This window comes from Phacochoerus africanus, chromosome 1 (assembly GCF_016906955.1).
Source record: "Phacochoerus africanus isolate WHEZ1 chromosome 1, ROS_Pafr_v1, whole genome shotgun sequence".
Classification (NCBI taxonomy): domain Eukaryota; kingdom Metazoa; phylum Chordata; class Mammalia; order Artiodactyla; family Suidae; genus Phacochoerus; species Phacochoerus africanus.
Window position 1 is genome coordinate 169547911 of NC_062544.1, and position 16244 is coordinate 169564154.

The 16244-nt window shown below is 37.6% G+C and overlaps 2 protein-coding genes across 3 annotated transcripts in view; one reads left to right on the forward strand and one right to left on the reverse strand.

The window, feature by feature from the left end:
* GYG1 (glycogenin 1) overlaps nucleotides 1–10860 on the forward strand; it is a 38593-nt gene extending 27733 nt beyond the window's left edge. For both annotated transcript variants that reach the window (XM_047784356.1, XM_047784364.1), the window contains exons 6-7: nucleotides 6943–7162; nucleotides 10001–10860. In XM_047784356.1, coding sequence (XP_047640312.1) covers nucleotides 6943–7162; nucleotides 10001–10174 — 394 coding nt within the window. In that variant the 3' untranslated portion in view covers nucleotides 10175–10860. The remainder of the gene's footprint in view (nucleotides 1–6942; nucleotides 7163–10000) is intronic.
* A 1334-nt stretch (nucleotides 10861–12194) lies between these two features.
* Nucleotides 12195–16244, reverse strand: part of HLTF (helicase like transcription factor) — a 71704-nt gene continuing 67654 nt past the window's right edge. Inside the window, exon 26 of the mRNA XM_047784333.1 lies at nucleotides 12195–14372. The gene's annotated coding sequence lies outside the window, so the exon portion shown is untranslated. The remainder of the gene's footprint in view (nucleotides 14373–16244) is intronic.

Sequence of the window (16244 nt, forward strand, 5' to 3'; positions counted from 1 at the left end):
TAGTACTCCATTGTATATATGTACCACATCCATTCATCTCATCTTTTCCATGTCTGGGCTATCATGAATAGTGCTGCAGTGAACATAGGGGTCCACATATCTTTTTGAATGAATGTTTTGTCTGGATATATGTCCAGGAGTGGGACTGCTAGATCATATGGTAGTTCTACATTTTGTTTTCTAAGATACCTCCATAATGTTTTCCATAGAGGTTGTACCAATTTACATTTCAACCAGCAGTGAAGGAGGGTACACTTTTCTCCACACCCTCCCCAGTATTTGTTATTTGTAGACTTATTAATGATGGCCATACTGACTGGTGTGAGGTGGTACCTCATTGTAGTTTTGATTTAGATGCATAAATTTTTTTTTTTTTGTCTTTTTGCCTTTTCTTGAGCCGCTCCCACGGCATATGGAGGTTCCCAGGCTAGGGGTCAAATTGGAGCTGTAGCCACCAGCCTACACCAGAGCCACAGCAACGCAGGATCCAAGCCGCGTCTGTGACTTACACCACAGCTCACGGCAATGTCAGATCCTTAACCCACTGAGCAAGGCCAGGGATCGAACCTGCAATCTCATGGTTCCTAGTTGGATTTGTTAACCACTGAGCCACAACAGGAACTCCAGATGCATAAATTCTTAATAAAATTCTAGCAAACTGAATCTAACAACACATAAAAAAGATCATACTGCCACAACTAAGTGGGATTCATCCCAAGTTCACAAGGATGGTTCAACATACTCAAATCAATGTCATACGCCACATTAACAAAAGAAAAGTTAAAAACCACATTATCATCTCAGTAGATGCAGAGGAAGCATTTGACAAAATTCAACATCACTTCATAATAAAAACTCTTACCAAAGTGGATATAAAGGGAACATACCTCAATATATTAAAAGCCATTTAATAGACAGACCCACAGCCAATATAATACTCAATGGAGAAAAGCTGAAAAGAAAGCCTTTCTGCTTAAATCTGGAACAAGACAGGATTGCCCACTTTTACCACTTACATTCAAATTAATATTAGAAACCCTAGCCACAGCAGTCATACAAGAAAAAGAAATAGGAGTTCCTGTCATGGCTCAGTGGTTCACAAATCTGACTAGGAACCATGAGGTTGTGGGTTCAATCCCTGGCCTTGCTCAGTGGGTTAAGGATCCAGAGTTTCCGTGAGCTGTGTTGTAGGTCGCAGACATGGCTTAGATATCCCACATTGCTGTGGCTCTTGTGTAGGCCGGTAGCTACATCTCCAATTAGACCCCTAGCCTGGAAACCTCCATATGCCATGGGTGCAGCCCTAGGAAAAAAAAAAAAAAGAAAGAAAGAAAAAGAAATAAAGCGTATCTAAATTGGAAGGGAAGAGGTAAAATTGTCACTGGAAGCAGATGACATGATACTATATATAGAAAACTCTAAGGACTCCACACAAAAACTACTTTAGCTGATAAAGGAATTCAGAAAAGTAACAGGATAAAATATTAACATTCAGAAATCAGTTGCATTTCCATACACTAACAATGAAATATTAGAAAAGGAATATAAAAAAATACCTTTTAAAATTGCACCAAAAATAAAATACCTAGGCATAGAGCAAACCAAGGAGGTGAAAGACTTATACACTGAGAACTATAAAACATAAATAAGGAAAATTAAAGAGGATTCAAAGGAATGAAAAGATATCCCATGATCTTGGATTGGAAGAATTAATATTGTTAAAATGGCAATACTACCCAAAGCAATTTACATATTTAATACAATCCCTATCCAATTACCCATGCTATTTTTCACAGAACCAAAATAATCCAAAAATTTATATAGGATCATACAAGACCCAGAATTGCCAAAGCAGTCCTGAGGGGAAAAAAGAAAGCTACAGTAATCAAAACAGTGTGGTATTGGTATAAAAACAGATACACAATGAATGGAACAGAACAGAGAGCCCATAAATAAACATACACACCGATGGTAAGTTAATCTTTGACAGATGAGGCAAGAATATAAAGTGGGAAAAAGATAGTCTTTTCAGCAAATTATGCTGCAAAAATTGGTCAGCTGCATGTAAATCAATTAAATTAGAACATACCCTCACACCATGCACAGAAATAAACTCAAAATGGCTTAAAGACTTAAACGTAAGACATGACAACATAAAACTCGTAGAAGAAAACATAGGCAAAGCATTCTCTGATATAAATCGTACCAGTGTTTTCTTAAGTCAGTCTCTCAAAGCAATAGAAATAAAAACAAAAATAAACAAATAGGACTTTAACTTACAAGCTTTTGCACAGCAAAGGAAACCATAAAAAAAAGGAAAACAACTTGCAGAATGGGAGAAAATATTTGCAAACAATGCAACTGACAAGGACTTAACCTCCAAAATATACAAACAACTCACACAACTCAACAACAAAAAAATAAACAACCCACCCCCAAAATGGGCAGAAGACCAAAATAGACATTTCTCCAAAGAAGATATACAGTTGGCCAGTAGGTACATGAAAAGATGTTCAGCATCACTAATTATTGGAGAAATGCAAATCAGAAATGCAATGAGGTAACTTGTCACACCTGTCAGAAAGGCCATCATTAATAATCTATAAATAGCAAAGTCTGGGGAGGGTGTGGAGAAAAGGGAACCCTCCTTCACTTTTGGTGTGAATGTAAGTTGGTGCAACCACTATGGAAAACAGTATGGAGGTTCCTCAGAAAATTAAAACTAAAGTTATCATATGATCCAGTAATCCTACTCCTGCGAATATATCTGGATAAAACTATAATTCAGAAAGGTACATGTACCCTATGTTCATAGCAGTACTATTTATAATAGACAAGACGTAGGAACAACCTAAATGTCCATGAACAGATGAATGGATTAAGATGTGGTATATATATACAATGAAATATTACTCGGCCATAAAGAAGAATGAAATAATGCCAGTTGCAGCAACATGGATGCAACTAGAGATTCTCATACTAAGTGAAGTAAGTCAGAAAGAGAAAGACAAATACCATATGATATCACTTATGTATGGAATCTAAAATATGACATAAAGGAACCTATTTACAAAGGAGAAACAAACTCATAGAGAACAGACTTGTGATTGCCAAGGTGCAGCCTCAGGGAGGGAAAGGGAAGAACTGGGAGTTTGGGGTTAGTATATGCAAACTATTAGAATGGATAAGCATCAAGGTCCTACCGTGTAGCACAGGGAACTATATCCGATCTCATGGGATAGACCATGATGGAAAAGAATATAAAAAGAATGTGTGTGTATATGTATATAGACATATATACATATAACGGAGTTGCTTTGCTATACGGCAGAAGTTGGCATAATATTGTAAGTCTACTATAATTTAAACATTTTTTTAAAAGCAGAAATACTTAGGCATCCTGGATTCCTGAAGGTAGAGTGCAGGCTGCAGCCACAGATTGTCCCCAGTGGCATTCCTATTGACATACAAGGAGAAAGCCATGGCCACACGGGGAAGAATCCAGCTGGCATGAGGCCGGTATCCAGGGATGTGGCAGAGGTCCCTGAGCCACCTCGGGGCACAGACAAAGCCAGAGAGGAATGCTCCTGCCTCACGCAGAGACTGGACACTCTCACAGTGTAGGCACTTCTGCTGTGTAGTGGTGTTCTGCTGTGGATCTGACTGTTGCCCCCTTCTATGTGGGCTCCGAAGGCCCAGCTCATGGAGTGAGGTGCTGGGGAGCATAGTCTAACTGTGGGTCCTAAGAAGCACTGTCCAATTCTTGCTCTTGTTTTCCCCCTTACATCCTTCTGGGAACAATCTTCATACAGGGCTAAGTTTCTTGCTTGTAGCTTTCTTTCCTATTGATTACTTTCTGCTGTTCTGTTCATGAGGTGTTTCCAGGGCTCATAAGTGAGGCACACCTTTTCCAACTTTGCTGTTAATCCATGGAGTAGCAATGACACTCTCAGATGATGTCCTTAGAGTTCTCAGAGTGTCTTACAGTTATAGCCTGGTTGTGGTTAAGAACCTTGGCTCTGGAACCAGACTGCTTAGGCAGAATCCTAGCCCTGTCACTTACCAGCCCTGTGATCCTCTACAGGTTAGTTAACTTCTTCCTGCCTTGGTTTCCTCACATAGTTGTTTTGGAGCTTAACCAAGGTCAACCATGCAGATGTGAACCAATGAGTTGAGACTTCTGGTCAGTTAATAAAAGAGAAGCAAACAAGTGCTCTCAGTCCAAGGCAGGGAAGTCGGAGCTAGAAGACCGGATGTCTGAGGATGCGGAAGTGTCACCTCCTCTTTCACAAGTGCTCTATTCTGGTTTTAGGCTTAAGTGTACCATTAGCATGAGGCAGTGCCGGTTGTCCCTGCCTGTCCTGTGCTCTACACCCCCCCCATCTCAGCATACAAATAAGTATCAGGTCTCTAGGATGGGTTCCCTCATTATTGTTTGAAGGCACTTCTTTTAACTCCACTCATTTTTCTCAGGCCTTGTCCAAAGCCTCTTCCAAAAACCCCCACCTGCAGTAATTGCTTTGGAATGTCCGTAGCACTTAATGTCAGCACTCCTCTGCTGGCCCTGACTTGTTGCCTTGCTTGGGCTATTGTTTCTTATTTTTATGTAAATGACTCATCCCTGTTTAGATAGAGCTTCTTAGGGCTGCACACTGACTATAGTATAGTGCCTTAAATGTAAAAATTGCTTGTATAATTGATAGCCATATCTATGCACAAATTTGAGCATTATGATTTATCTATCCTTTTAAGGATAAAATTGAGAGTTCTTGTGTTTATAAGTGCACTAGTATGTGTGTACCTGTAAAATATACCATGAGTATAAAATAAAGAGTAAGCATGGGGATATCAAGTATTTACTTTATCTTTAGAAGAAATGCTCTGAAGGATTGTTAGTAACCCTTACAAGGAAATTTCCAATAGGCTTTCTTTTTCTTGCAGGGTTTTGGAGTAGCAGTGTGGTAGGGATGGTAAGAGCTTAGGCTTAAGAGAGGCAGAGCTGTGCTGAATCTCATTTCTCCCACTAAATAGCTGTGTGGCTCTGGGCAACTGAGCATCTAGGAGCCTCCTAAATTTACACATTAGTAAAATTTACTTGGCAGGACTACTATTATACCCAAGTGTGTTCTAAAAGAATTTGGACCTTAAACATAGTAAACTGTCAGATAATGAGAGCTATATAACAGGTCTCTGACATAACAAAACTTTAGGAGATAATAAAGGTTATATGAATATAACCTTTTGATCTGTACAGCATGCTCAAATACTTTAGTTGCCTATAGGGTAAGCCCACTAAAATTTAACACTTGAGCCTAGCTCCCAGGGATCTGTCCCATTTTACCTTCTCTCAAAGTTTCCTCTTTGCCTCTAATTGGAGGACACTCAGTCTTGCACACACCTGATACCTGCATCCCCCTGCCTAGAATTCCCTGTGTTAGCACCAACTACCCAGCTCCTATCTGTTGTACAAGTTATAAGTCACATAACTTAGCTCTTAGTGACCTCCCTGCCTCAGAATTCCTGGGGCACTCACTGTTCCCATCTTCTTTTGGGCACTTGAGTTTACCTTTATTGTTATTTCATTTTACATGTATAGATTTCCTCCCTGCCCCAATAGGGCCACTCTTAAACTTTTTATATTATGGTATTATGGTATAATATAGTGTATATACAAGAGTATATACAAAAAAGTCTGGTTTAAGTATCCACCACCCAAATTAAGAAATGGACCATAACTGGTATCTTAGAAGCCCATTTTTGTCCTTTCCCATCAAAGCTTCCCCTCTCCTCCCAAGATAACCAATATCATGGAATTTATACCAGTTACAGTTTTCTAATCTTTAAAAGGTATTTTGTTTTGTCCTTATGTAAATTGATTCATACTGTGTATTTCTGTTTAAATTTGTATGTTTTTCTTTTTTTTCATAATATTTTAAAAAGTCATCTATTTGAAGTTCCCTGGTGGCTCAGTGGGTTAGGGTCTCTGCTGTGACATGGGTTCAGTTCCTGGCCCAGGAAATGTCCCCAGGCATGGCTGAAAAAAAAAGGTCATCTATTTGCTACATGATGTTTGTGGCTGTAGTTCATTCACTTTCACATTGTATTCCATAATATGATATGAACTTACCAGAAGTTGTCCTTTCAAAAAATAGAATGTATAAGTAACCATTGAATCTCAGTGACATTCCACAATCAAGCATACATTTCTTGGTCATATGTTGGTGGATAGGCTGGAATAGCTCTGATCATCTCAGCTGAGTTTGGGGCCAAGCCACAGGTTTGATCCACATCTATTGCAATTTTCTCATTCTTCTGGAACCAGCAGGCTCCCCGGGGCACATTCTTCTGCTGGCAGAAATTGCAGCTTCTCAGGGAGGGTGAACAGAAACAAACAGGGCTTTTCTAAGGCTCACTGTCACGTCTGCCCACATTTCACTGGCGAAAACAAGTCATATGAACACCCCAATATCAGTGAGGCAGGAAACCCTACTCCCCCTTTGAAGATTGGGAAAAGGACAGTAATCTAACCTTCTGTGTGTTCATTTCAGTTGTTTCCAGTTTATGACTATTTTAAACAGTGCTGCCACTATGAACATTTTGATTATGTCTCCTGTTGCACATGTATAAGTGTTTCGTCAGGGTTTGGGTCTAAGAGCTGAGCTCCCTTTTAGGGTGTAGAAGATAATATCAAACGGTTTTCCAAGTGGTTCTACCTTTTCTTTTAAATTATAGTTAATGGTTTTACCTTTTCTATCCACAGTGGATCAGTGCTTGGTTATTGCGCTAATCCACTGCTACTTTTGAATTTTGAGTATATTTAACACAGAATTGAATAGTTTTAGAGGTATGTCTAAATTTTTTTCTTCCAACCACTCCACAGAATGGAAGGTGCTGTCAGTGCTCAGGATCCACTAACCGGTTCAACTTATGTTCACTTGGCAGATTTGGTGCAAATGCCAAAGTTGTGCATTTCCTAGGACAAATCAAACCGTGGAATTATACTTATGATCCTAAAACAAAAAGTGTCAAAAGTGAGTCCCATGATCCCAATATGAGTCATCCAGAGTTCCTCAGCCTGTGGTGGGACATCTTCACTACCAACATCTTACCTCTGCTTCAACAGTTCGGCCTTGTCAAAGACACTCCCTCATACGTACACGTGGTAGGTTCTGTTTTTTTCTTTCAGGTAATTTAACGCTGTATTTTTTAAAACTTAATAGACAAGTAGAGATGGAATATTTAGTGTTATTTTGAACAAAGAGATAAGTAAGACTTTGTAGAAAGAAAAAAGTCCTTTTATGGGGGAGGAATATTACCAGTAAAGATTAAATCAGAAGTAGATTTTATGGTAAGTTTTACAAGATCTGAGAGCATGAGACAGGTTTTCAGAGGCATTTAAGATATATATATAGGCACATTTAGAGGCATATGTAGATATATATATATAGTTAGAAGATATATAGAGGTATATCTTATAACTATAAAATTCTTAGCCCACTGTTCTGCCTGAAAAGAGATACTAAGATTATTCCTAAAGTAGTGGTTTACAAAAACAAAGGATGCCCTTTACATGTTTTAGAAACTGCAAATATTTAAATATACCTGTTTAATTTTTGCCATCCTGCTTAGAAGAGTGCATTTCCAGTGAAAACTACAATAACATGAACACACAACAATTTTCTAGAATTATTCTGATTTGCCATGTTGTACTCCTGTGGTTATAAGATCTTGAAAAATAAATCTCTTTATAAGAGGAAGATGACATATTAACATTTATAGTAACAACCTGCTTAGCATCTTTTCTTAATGTAAAGCTTTTCCTCTGAGGTTTGTTCTTTTGGAAGAATTGGAAGAGGATGAGAAATTAAAGTTTCAGGTTACATATTAAGATACAAAGAATAAAACTGAATGGGTGGATTATAGCAAGTCTAACATCAGTTAATTACCTTGCTGTAATTATAAGCAACTATAAGAGATCCTTCTCTTTGCTCTGGTATAGATTTTACCCATTTCACTTATGAGCACTTGTGCCAAAATATAAAAAAAGAGAAAGCTAAAGTAACACATGCTTATATTAATCACTGTATATGGATCATGCAATAATACTTAACACAATACCTGGAACATTGCCTGGCACATAGTAAGTGCTTAAGAAAAGTAATCTTTTTTTTTTTTTTTTGTCTTTTTAGGGCCACACCCACGGCATGTGGAAGTTCCCAGGCTAAGGGTTGAATTGGAGCTGTAGCCACTGGCCTACACCACAGCCACAGCAATGTCAGATCCCAGCCGCTCCTGCAACCATGTTACACCACAACTCACAGCAACTCTGGATCTTCAACCCACTGAGCAAAGCCAGGGATGGAACCTGCATCCTCATAGATGCCAGTCAGACTGGTTTCCGCTGAGCAACAACGGGAACTCCCAAGTTATCTATTCTCATTTAACCCTTACAACCACTCTGTTAAGCAAGTATTATTTTTGTTAATATCCCCTTTTTATATATTAAAATTAACTGAGGCTCAAAGAAGTTACCTAACTTGTTAGTTATGTAACAGATTAGTTAGTGGCAGAACCAGGACTCATATCCAGGTCTAAGAGACAGTTATCCTTATGAAGAGTATTGTGAGCAGAGGGCTCTTAAAGAGTCCCCTTGTATTATTCCTGTAGCAAGTGGAAGGTAGAGGCAGGACTAATCCAAAGGAAGGACTTATGTTGCTTCAGCTATAATATAATATAATCTCATAGAACCTACCCAAATACCTTGGAGTTCCAGGATATTTAAATATGTACATATAGACTTGTACTTTCACACATATATAGCAACAAAAACAGGTGATCAGAGTTCCCGTCATGGCTCAGTAGTTAAGGAATCTGACTAGGAACCATGAGGTTGCAGGTTCGATCCCTGACCTTGCTCAGTGGGTTAAGGATCCGGCATTGCCGTGAGTTGTGATGTAGGTCGCAGACTCAGCTCCGATCTGGCGTTGCTGTGGCTGTGGCACAGGCTGGCAGCTGCAGCTTCGATTTGATCCCTAGCCTGGGAACTTCTATATGCTGTTGGGTGTGGCCCTAGAAAAAGAAAAAAAATAAAAAAAAAGTGATCAAACATTTTTTTCTACCATTTTTTCTGTTAAATGCAATACCCGTATGTATTCATATGGCTTCCTTTTTCCTCTAAGATTTCTGGTACTGTCACACCTAGAGCATTTTAAAGGATAGCTTTGATACGTTTCAGGATACAATTGAATTTAATTGCCCGCCTATACGTAACAAGAATTGAATGTAATACAGCGTAGGTTTGCTCCATTTCCTACACATTTATCTTGTTCCTTCTACGACCCAGGGACTGAGGGTTACAAACCAAGGGAAGGTGAAGATGGGACGTTCAAAACTAAGCAAAGTAAATTAACAGAAACCATCAGAATAGATGCTTCTTGGTAATAAGCTTGAATAGGCAGATAAGTTTGGTGTATAGTCTCAAATTGTTTAGCTCTTGCTTTTATACTGTGACAGTTACGTGGTGTGGCTCTCTGCTTAGGTTCTTTATGAAGTGTAGCCTCTGAGGTATCACTTTGTTTAAGTTCTCAACCTTTCTGAGCCCACACAGATCAAGAACTTATCGTGAGACTTGTGTTCCCTTGTCCATCAATCTTACACTTTCTAATGAACTGTTGCAGCTTTCAGACTTGGTCTATACACTGGCTTTCTCTTGTGGCTTCTGTAGAAAGGTATGCAGAACTTAAACATTAACCCTACCCAATTAATTTGTTCTCCCAATGTTTTCACCAAGTCAAGAAGTCTTCATTTTGTTAGGAAAAAAAAATCATACGATCCTTGTATTTCTGTGTCTTTTATTGTTTGTTTTGTTTCATGTAATACTTTTTAGTTTTTGCTACTTTGCATGATAATTCATCCTGGCTTTTCTCACCTTCAATTTATTGCAGTCTTTAAAATGATCTTTCAGCTCTAAAGGAGTCTCTGGTTATCCTCTCCTTTCTAGGAAAATGTCTCAGGAGCCGTATCACAGCTATCACTTGGGGAGGTCCCAGCTACCACACAGCCTTTTGTATCCTCAGAAGAACGGAAGGAGCGGTGGGAACAGGGCCAGGCTGATTACATGGGAGCAGATTCCTTTGACAACATCAAGAGAAAACTTGACACTTACCTCCAGTAGAAACACTGCCATTTTCCCGTGGACACAGGCACTTGTCTCTGATACTTAGTTTCTTAAGCTGGGTTAAGAAAGGTCTGTTAGAGTTGCTAAAGGCTTTCACTAAAATTCATCAGATGTGGGGATTTTGCAGGACAGCTGGTGAGATCTGGGCAAAAGTTGTCAGGTAGCAGTTCTGTTAAATGCTCGACAATGTTCTGCTTTTTAACCCTAGGCTAATATGTCAGAAAATCTCAGTTATGTAGATTGCCAACATATGTGTAAGGGAAACTCAATCTTAAGCTGTTAAAATGGCTATATCAGCTCTTAAAATGTGCCAAGCCAGGCTCCAAATCACTCTCCCTTCAGAAGGAGACACGGTCTCTGTCTCTTGCTTGCTTGTTGTACTCTTCACTAGACCTGTATTTTAGAACTGCCCAGAGGCTGCCAGAGTGATTGTAATTCTGCTTTCAGGTAAAGACAGCCTACAGTAACACTGCTGAGTGATTCATAAACATCAACAAATGGTGTTGACCCATTTTATTTACTATTCTTAGTATCTGAAGATGTTCACCAGTTTTCTGTGTACAGTAAGACGGCATGCTAAAATGCATTTGTTCAGTTCTGTATATCTGAAAACAACAGTGTGTTCCCTGATGCTTACCGGCAATGGCACCTTGTATGAAAAATAAAGACTTATTGACATATCATAGTTGTCTAATTAAATTAATGACTCCCACTCCTCTTGGCCAAAAAAAAAGCATTGGGGAATTTTTCATAATTTGTGAATTTGTGTTTTAAAGACCAGTGTAGGAGTTATTTTGTAGTGTAGTGGGTTGGGGATCCAGTGTTGTCACTGTAGGGTCTTGGGTTGCTGCTGTGGCACAGGTTCGATCCCTGGCCTGGGAACTTCTGCATGCTGTGGTCATGGCCAAAAAAAAAAAAAGTGTAAAACTTGACACTGGGATATATGCTTTAAAAGTTGGTTTCTGGATATCTAGAGATATCTGTATCTAGTGTTCTCCAGTGATGGTGACAGATCTGATCTGATATATAGAGGAAAGGGGGATCAAATTTATCTTCACCCACGTTTCATGTCAGTATTACATAGGTATTCAAATTTTAGAATATTGTAACCTTAAAACCATCATAGATCCAGTCTCTAAACATACTCAATAATCTTTCAGAACTATTAGAATCAGTACCTGAACCATTGTCTTGTAGTGTTTTTTTTTCCCATGACCTAAGATGATCGAAGTATAAAGCATATTTATTAAATTGTTCAGATGATTCTAGATTGCAAGGATGGTAAGCTAGCAAAGGGTAGATCTAAAAATGACTTCTTAGTTGGGTAATCAGAAATCATTCTAGAAGAAAACAGGAGAGAAGACCATGAGAAGAAGAAACCTTAAAGGTTTAGTTGGCCAGAAGCTGCAATGGCTTTTATCACCTAGCCTTCAAGATCACCTTCCTTTATTTCCACAATATCCTATTGGTTACACAAGTCAGCCCTATTCAATAAGAGTGTGAATGAATACACAGGGGTATGAAAACCTGGAGGTCATAATGGATGGAGGCCACCTTGGAGGCAGGCTACTGGAAGTGCTTAAGAAGAATCAGGATTTACCTAAAATTGTAAACTGAAATGATAAATGATTTCTGAAGATAAAGTAAGCTACAATTATTTGGACTGGTGGAGAATGAGTTGCTATGATCTTCAAGTACATGAGGCACTGCTAAAAACAAAGATTTAAATGCCTCCATGTGTCAGATGCTGTGGTACAAAGACCCCTCAAGATACTCCTAGTCCAAGGACCTCTACATCGAGGGATAAGAGCTGAACTCTTTCCATGAGAATTCAATGCATAGAAAACTAACTAAACTGAAATTAAATTTATTAGTGTAATTTGCAAGTCATACAAATGAGTATTTCTGGATAATCTGTGCCCAGTTGCAAACTTCATTTCAGCCCTATATTGCTTTCACAGCCTTAGTCATAAATATATGTTTGGTTTCAAGGAAATACTTGAGCTTAGTCCAGAAATTACATCTACCAAAACATTTATTCAGTTATCTTAGTTTCACATCAAACACAATTTGAGTTGACATACGCATTTAAGACAGATAACACTGAGTTTTATTCAACAAGCACTTATTAGGTACCAACCATATCACATATGTGACAGGCATTAGAAATATAGGAATGTGCAAGACACGTAGTTCCTTAATCTAGCAGGAAACAAGACTGAAAGAGAAACTGACAAATATAATTGTGAAGTATGCTAAATAAAGTACACTGACAACAGGGAAAGTCCAACCTTAGGGTGGTCAGGAAAGACCTCCTATAAGATGCTGATTGAGCCAGAGAGAGAGGCTGTGGGATCACCAGAAGGGAGTGAGGGCAAAGAAGAATATTTCCTTCAGAGGAAATTGTGTGCACAGGGTGCCTGGAGCAGGTGAGAACTTGGTGGAAATAAAGGTTTTCAAGAATGGAGAGGTACACCATGGTTTCACAGGCCAAGGTATGGGCTTTGGATTTTATTCTAAATTCTATAGAAATTGATGAAAGTTTTATTAATTTATATTTAACTTTTATTAATGGGAACTTATATACACATAAAAAGGTAAGCAGAATAGTATAAAGAATCCCCATCATCCAGCTTCAACAATTGTTTCACCTATATCCCCACTAAACTATTTGAGAGCAAATCCCAGTTAAAAAATTTTATAAGAAATATTCCCATTTTTATCATAAAACATAAGGATAACAAGTAATCACACCCCCCCCCAAAAAAAAACCCTATTAATTCCAAATGTCCTTTGATTATTTTGTGTTTTATTTCTACCTTGATCTTATCAGGATTCAAGTAAGGCCCATACAGTGCAATTGGTTTATATGTAACTGCTTCACTTTGTGTTTCCTTGCCCTCCCTTCTTGTTTGTTGTTTCCTTGCAGCTTATTTATTGAAGAAACAAGATTGTTTGTCCTGAAGTCTCCCGTGTTCTACATTTTACTGATTGCAATTTGATGTTTCCTTGTATTCTGTATTTCTTAAAAACCAATCAGATTAAGGTATGCTATTTTTTGGCAATACTTTATAGTGTTATTAGGTACTTCCAAATCTCTGGTTGTCTTGTGATGTTAACTGCCATTGATGATCACTGCCTAGATACATTATCTCATTGGGGTTGCAAAATGCAAATCTGCAAAATGGTGATACTCTCAATTAGCTGAAATATTTCTATATATTTTCATTCATCAATAGTTCAATTATTCTAATGTTAAGTTTCTACTAAAAGGGCAGGATAAATGCTTTCCCTTCACTCACTAATTAGTATGTAAAGTAAGGAATTGGCTTTTAGCATCCTCAAAGGTGGTTTGTTCTAGTACCATTATGAATTGATAAATTTTAATATAATTTGTTTCAATCTGTTTTAGTCCTTCTTAAAGAGGGTCTGAATGTCTTTTGTGATTTATATTTTAAGAATACTGCTTCTGCAGCTGATGGAAAATTAAATGAGGACCAGAGTTGATAGGAGGGCAAGTTAGTTTACCATAGTGGTGCTGGAGAGACAGTGGCAATCCAACATACCTTCCACCAGGGTGAAGGCACTCAAATTGCTGATGGATTGGATATGAAGAGAGAGGAAAAGGGAGTTAATTGAAAACCAGAGGCTTGAGCAACTGAGTCTCCAACCCAGCTGCTCTTGAAAATACTGGAGACTTAATTAAGTAGTTTCTTGGGCCTCATCACAGTATCTCTACCCCAGTAACTATCAAGCAATGACTGTGACCCAAATGACATTTCAAAACCACCTGATACATCCAGAAAGTATTTATACTAAATACAACAGGGAGTCAGTCTTTAGCAGAAGATGCATGGAAAGGTCAGGTGTTTGTTACACAGCAGAGGATTCAACTTCTAATTAGTAAAGGCTTTCCCGAAGATAATCTCAGCTTCTCAAGTGATATAGGAAATATTATCATAAAATCTCTAGATATAAATATAATATTTACCTCTTTAATGTTACTGAGACTTGGAGCATTAAGCTAAGTAAGACTTGGCTTCTCCTTAAATAAAAGTATGTCTCAGTTTGCTTTTTTCTCTGCTTATTATTACAAATAGATTACAATTTACTTTTACACTTGGGTATGTTATTTGATAACTTATTTTTCTGAGTTTCTGATGCTGAAATTCAATCTCCTTTAAGTGAAAGCAATCTGTAAGAAAGCAAAAAGAGGAAAGACAGTATTTATTAGGTATTTGTATCTCAATTTTCATATCAGTCCTATAACGTATATATTCTCATTTTGCAGATAACCAGAGAATAAGAAAAATAAATAATCTGCAAAAACCTTTGATTCAGATTTGTGTATGCTCTAACTCTAAAGCTATGCCCTAACTCTAAAGCTATGCCCTGAATGAAACAATGTATGATCAAAACAAAGGAGATCAGAGAAATGGGCAGGCATCAGAGTAACCTCCATATATGACCAGAAATATAAATGCCAGAAATCTAGGAAGTAACAAAATTACATCATAGAAAAGCTTTCATATTGCTTGCTATGAAGATAAGGACAGTGGCCTTTAAGTAGAACTTGGAAAATACTTTTTTACAGAGCCTTTCCTAAATAGGCTGCCTGAAATTGTAATACAAAAATAAACAGTTAAGAAAATCCAGGGATAGAATTAAGTCATGAATTTTGGCTTGGATGCAGTTCAGCTTCACAACATAGACTTTGTATCATAAAAGCCTATACAGAATTACCCTGTTTTCTCAAATATTTTATTGGCTCAGAAGAGGCAAAACTTCTGTGACTATGCTCTTACTGTGATGTATTCATGGTCAACATTCCCATAGAGGTAAGGGTTCCTTATACCTATACTAAGCTGCTTGATTCTTCTGATTTATTCTCTGTTCACTTTTAAGTTTCTGAGGTGACTTTGTTGATGTCCAGTCTATCAGCTACTTCTCACTACTGTTTGCCTAAAACAAAAATAGGAAAAAAGTCAAATGTTCAATAGTAGGGCCTTTGAACACTATTCTTTCTCTACTGAGCCAAGTATATGGACTTACTGAAATCCATAAATCTAATTTTGGCTTCTGGGCCCGTTGAGATGAACAGAAACCTAGTCTTCTGATAACAAATGCTGCCTTATTGTTGTGGCCATGTAATATGCAATCTGAATAATTAAGTGTATTATATGGAACTCTTCATCTGTATCATAAGAGATCACAAGATTCAAAGCTTTTTTTTTAAACAATTGAGGAAAGGTATCAAAGCATCAAACTGGGGGAGGGGTGGGGAGAATTAATCATATCACCTGGTGTTAACTGTTTACTTACTCCCTTTGGTTTTCTAATTTTTAATACAATATAAGAAAGGAAAGCTCCACAGTGAAAAGGCTTTATTTTAAATAGTATATAGCAAAGGCTACTAACTTTTGGAATCAGAGTGACAAGTTTACCATAGGAATAAGTATATAATGTGCACAAGTCAGTGAATCAGACTAACAGATTTCCTTTCCTTCCCTGATCTTCCAAGGAGATGCCTTAATTAAGGTGAAGTATTAATAAGCAAAGTTGTGTAATTATACTGCAAAATCTTTTCTAGGGAGCCCAAAATACTAGGCCACTTAGTAAGATGTGTAAATAGACAACTCAGATTATAAGAACATACATTTGTGGAGGAGATCATTGTATCAATTTGCTTACACAAAGGTCAGATCCACAGCTTTGGAGATTAGCTCCAAGTTGTAATCAAGGTCTATGATTAATGCATAAAGTGAATGTTTATCTAAATTCCTGTTTTCACCTGTATCTGCAAGAAACATATTAAGTGTCCTTCATTAGACCATTTCTCATATATACTTACCTTTATCAATATATTGATACCAATGCAAAACTTCTTCCAAAAAATCTACCATAAAGGAATAACTCTTTTCTGCCCTAACAAAAAGAGTAAATTATCTTAAACATTTGGGAAACTGTATCCTAATTAAGTTTATCTGCCTTTATTTTTTAAAATAAATTTTATTGTAGCTGACTTAGAAAGTTGTGTTAATATCAGGTATACAGCAAAGTAAATCAT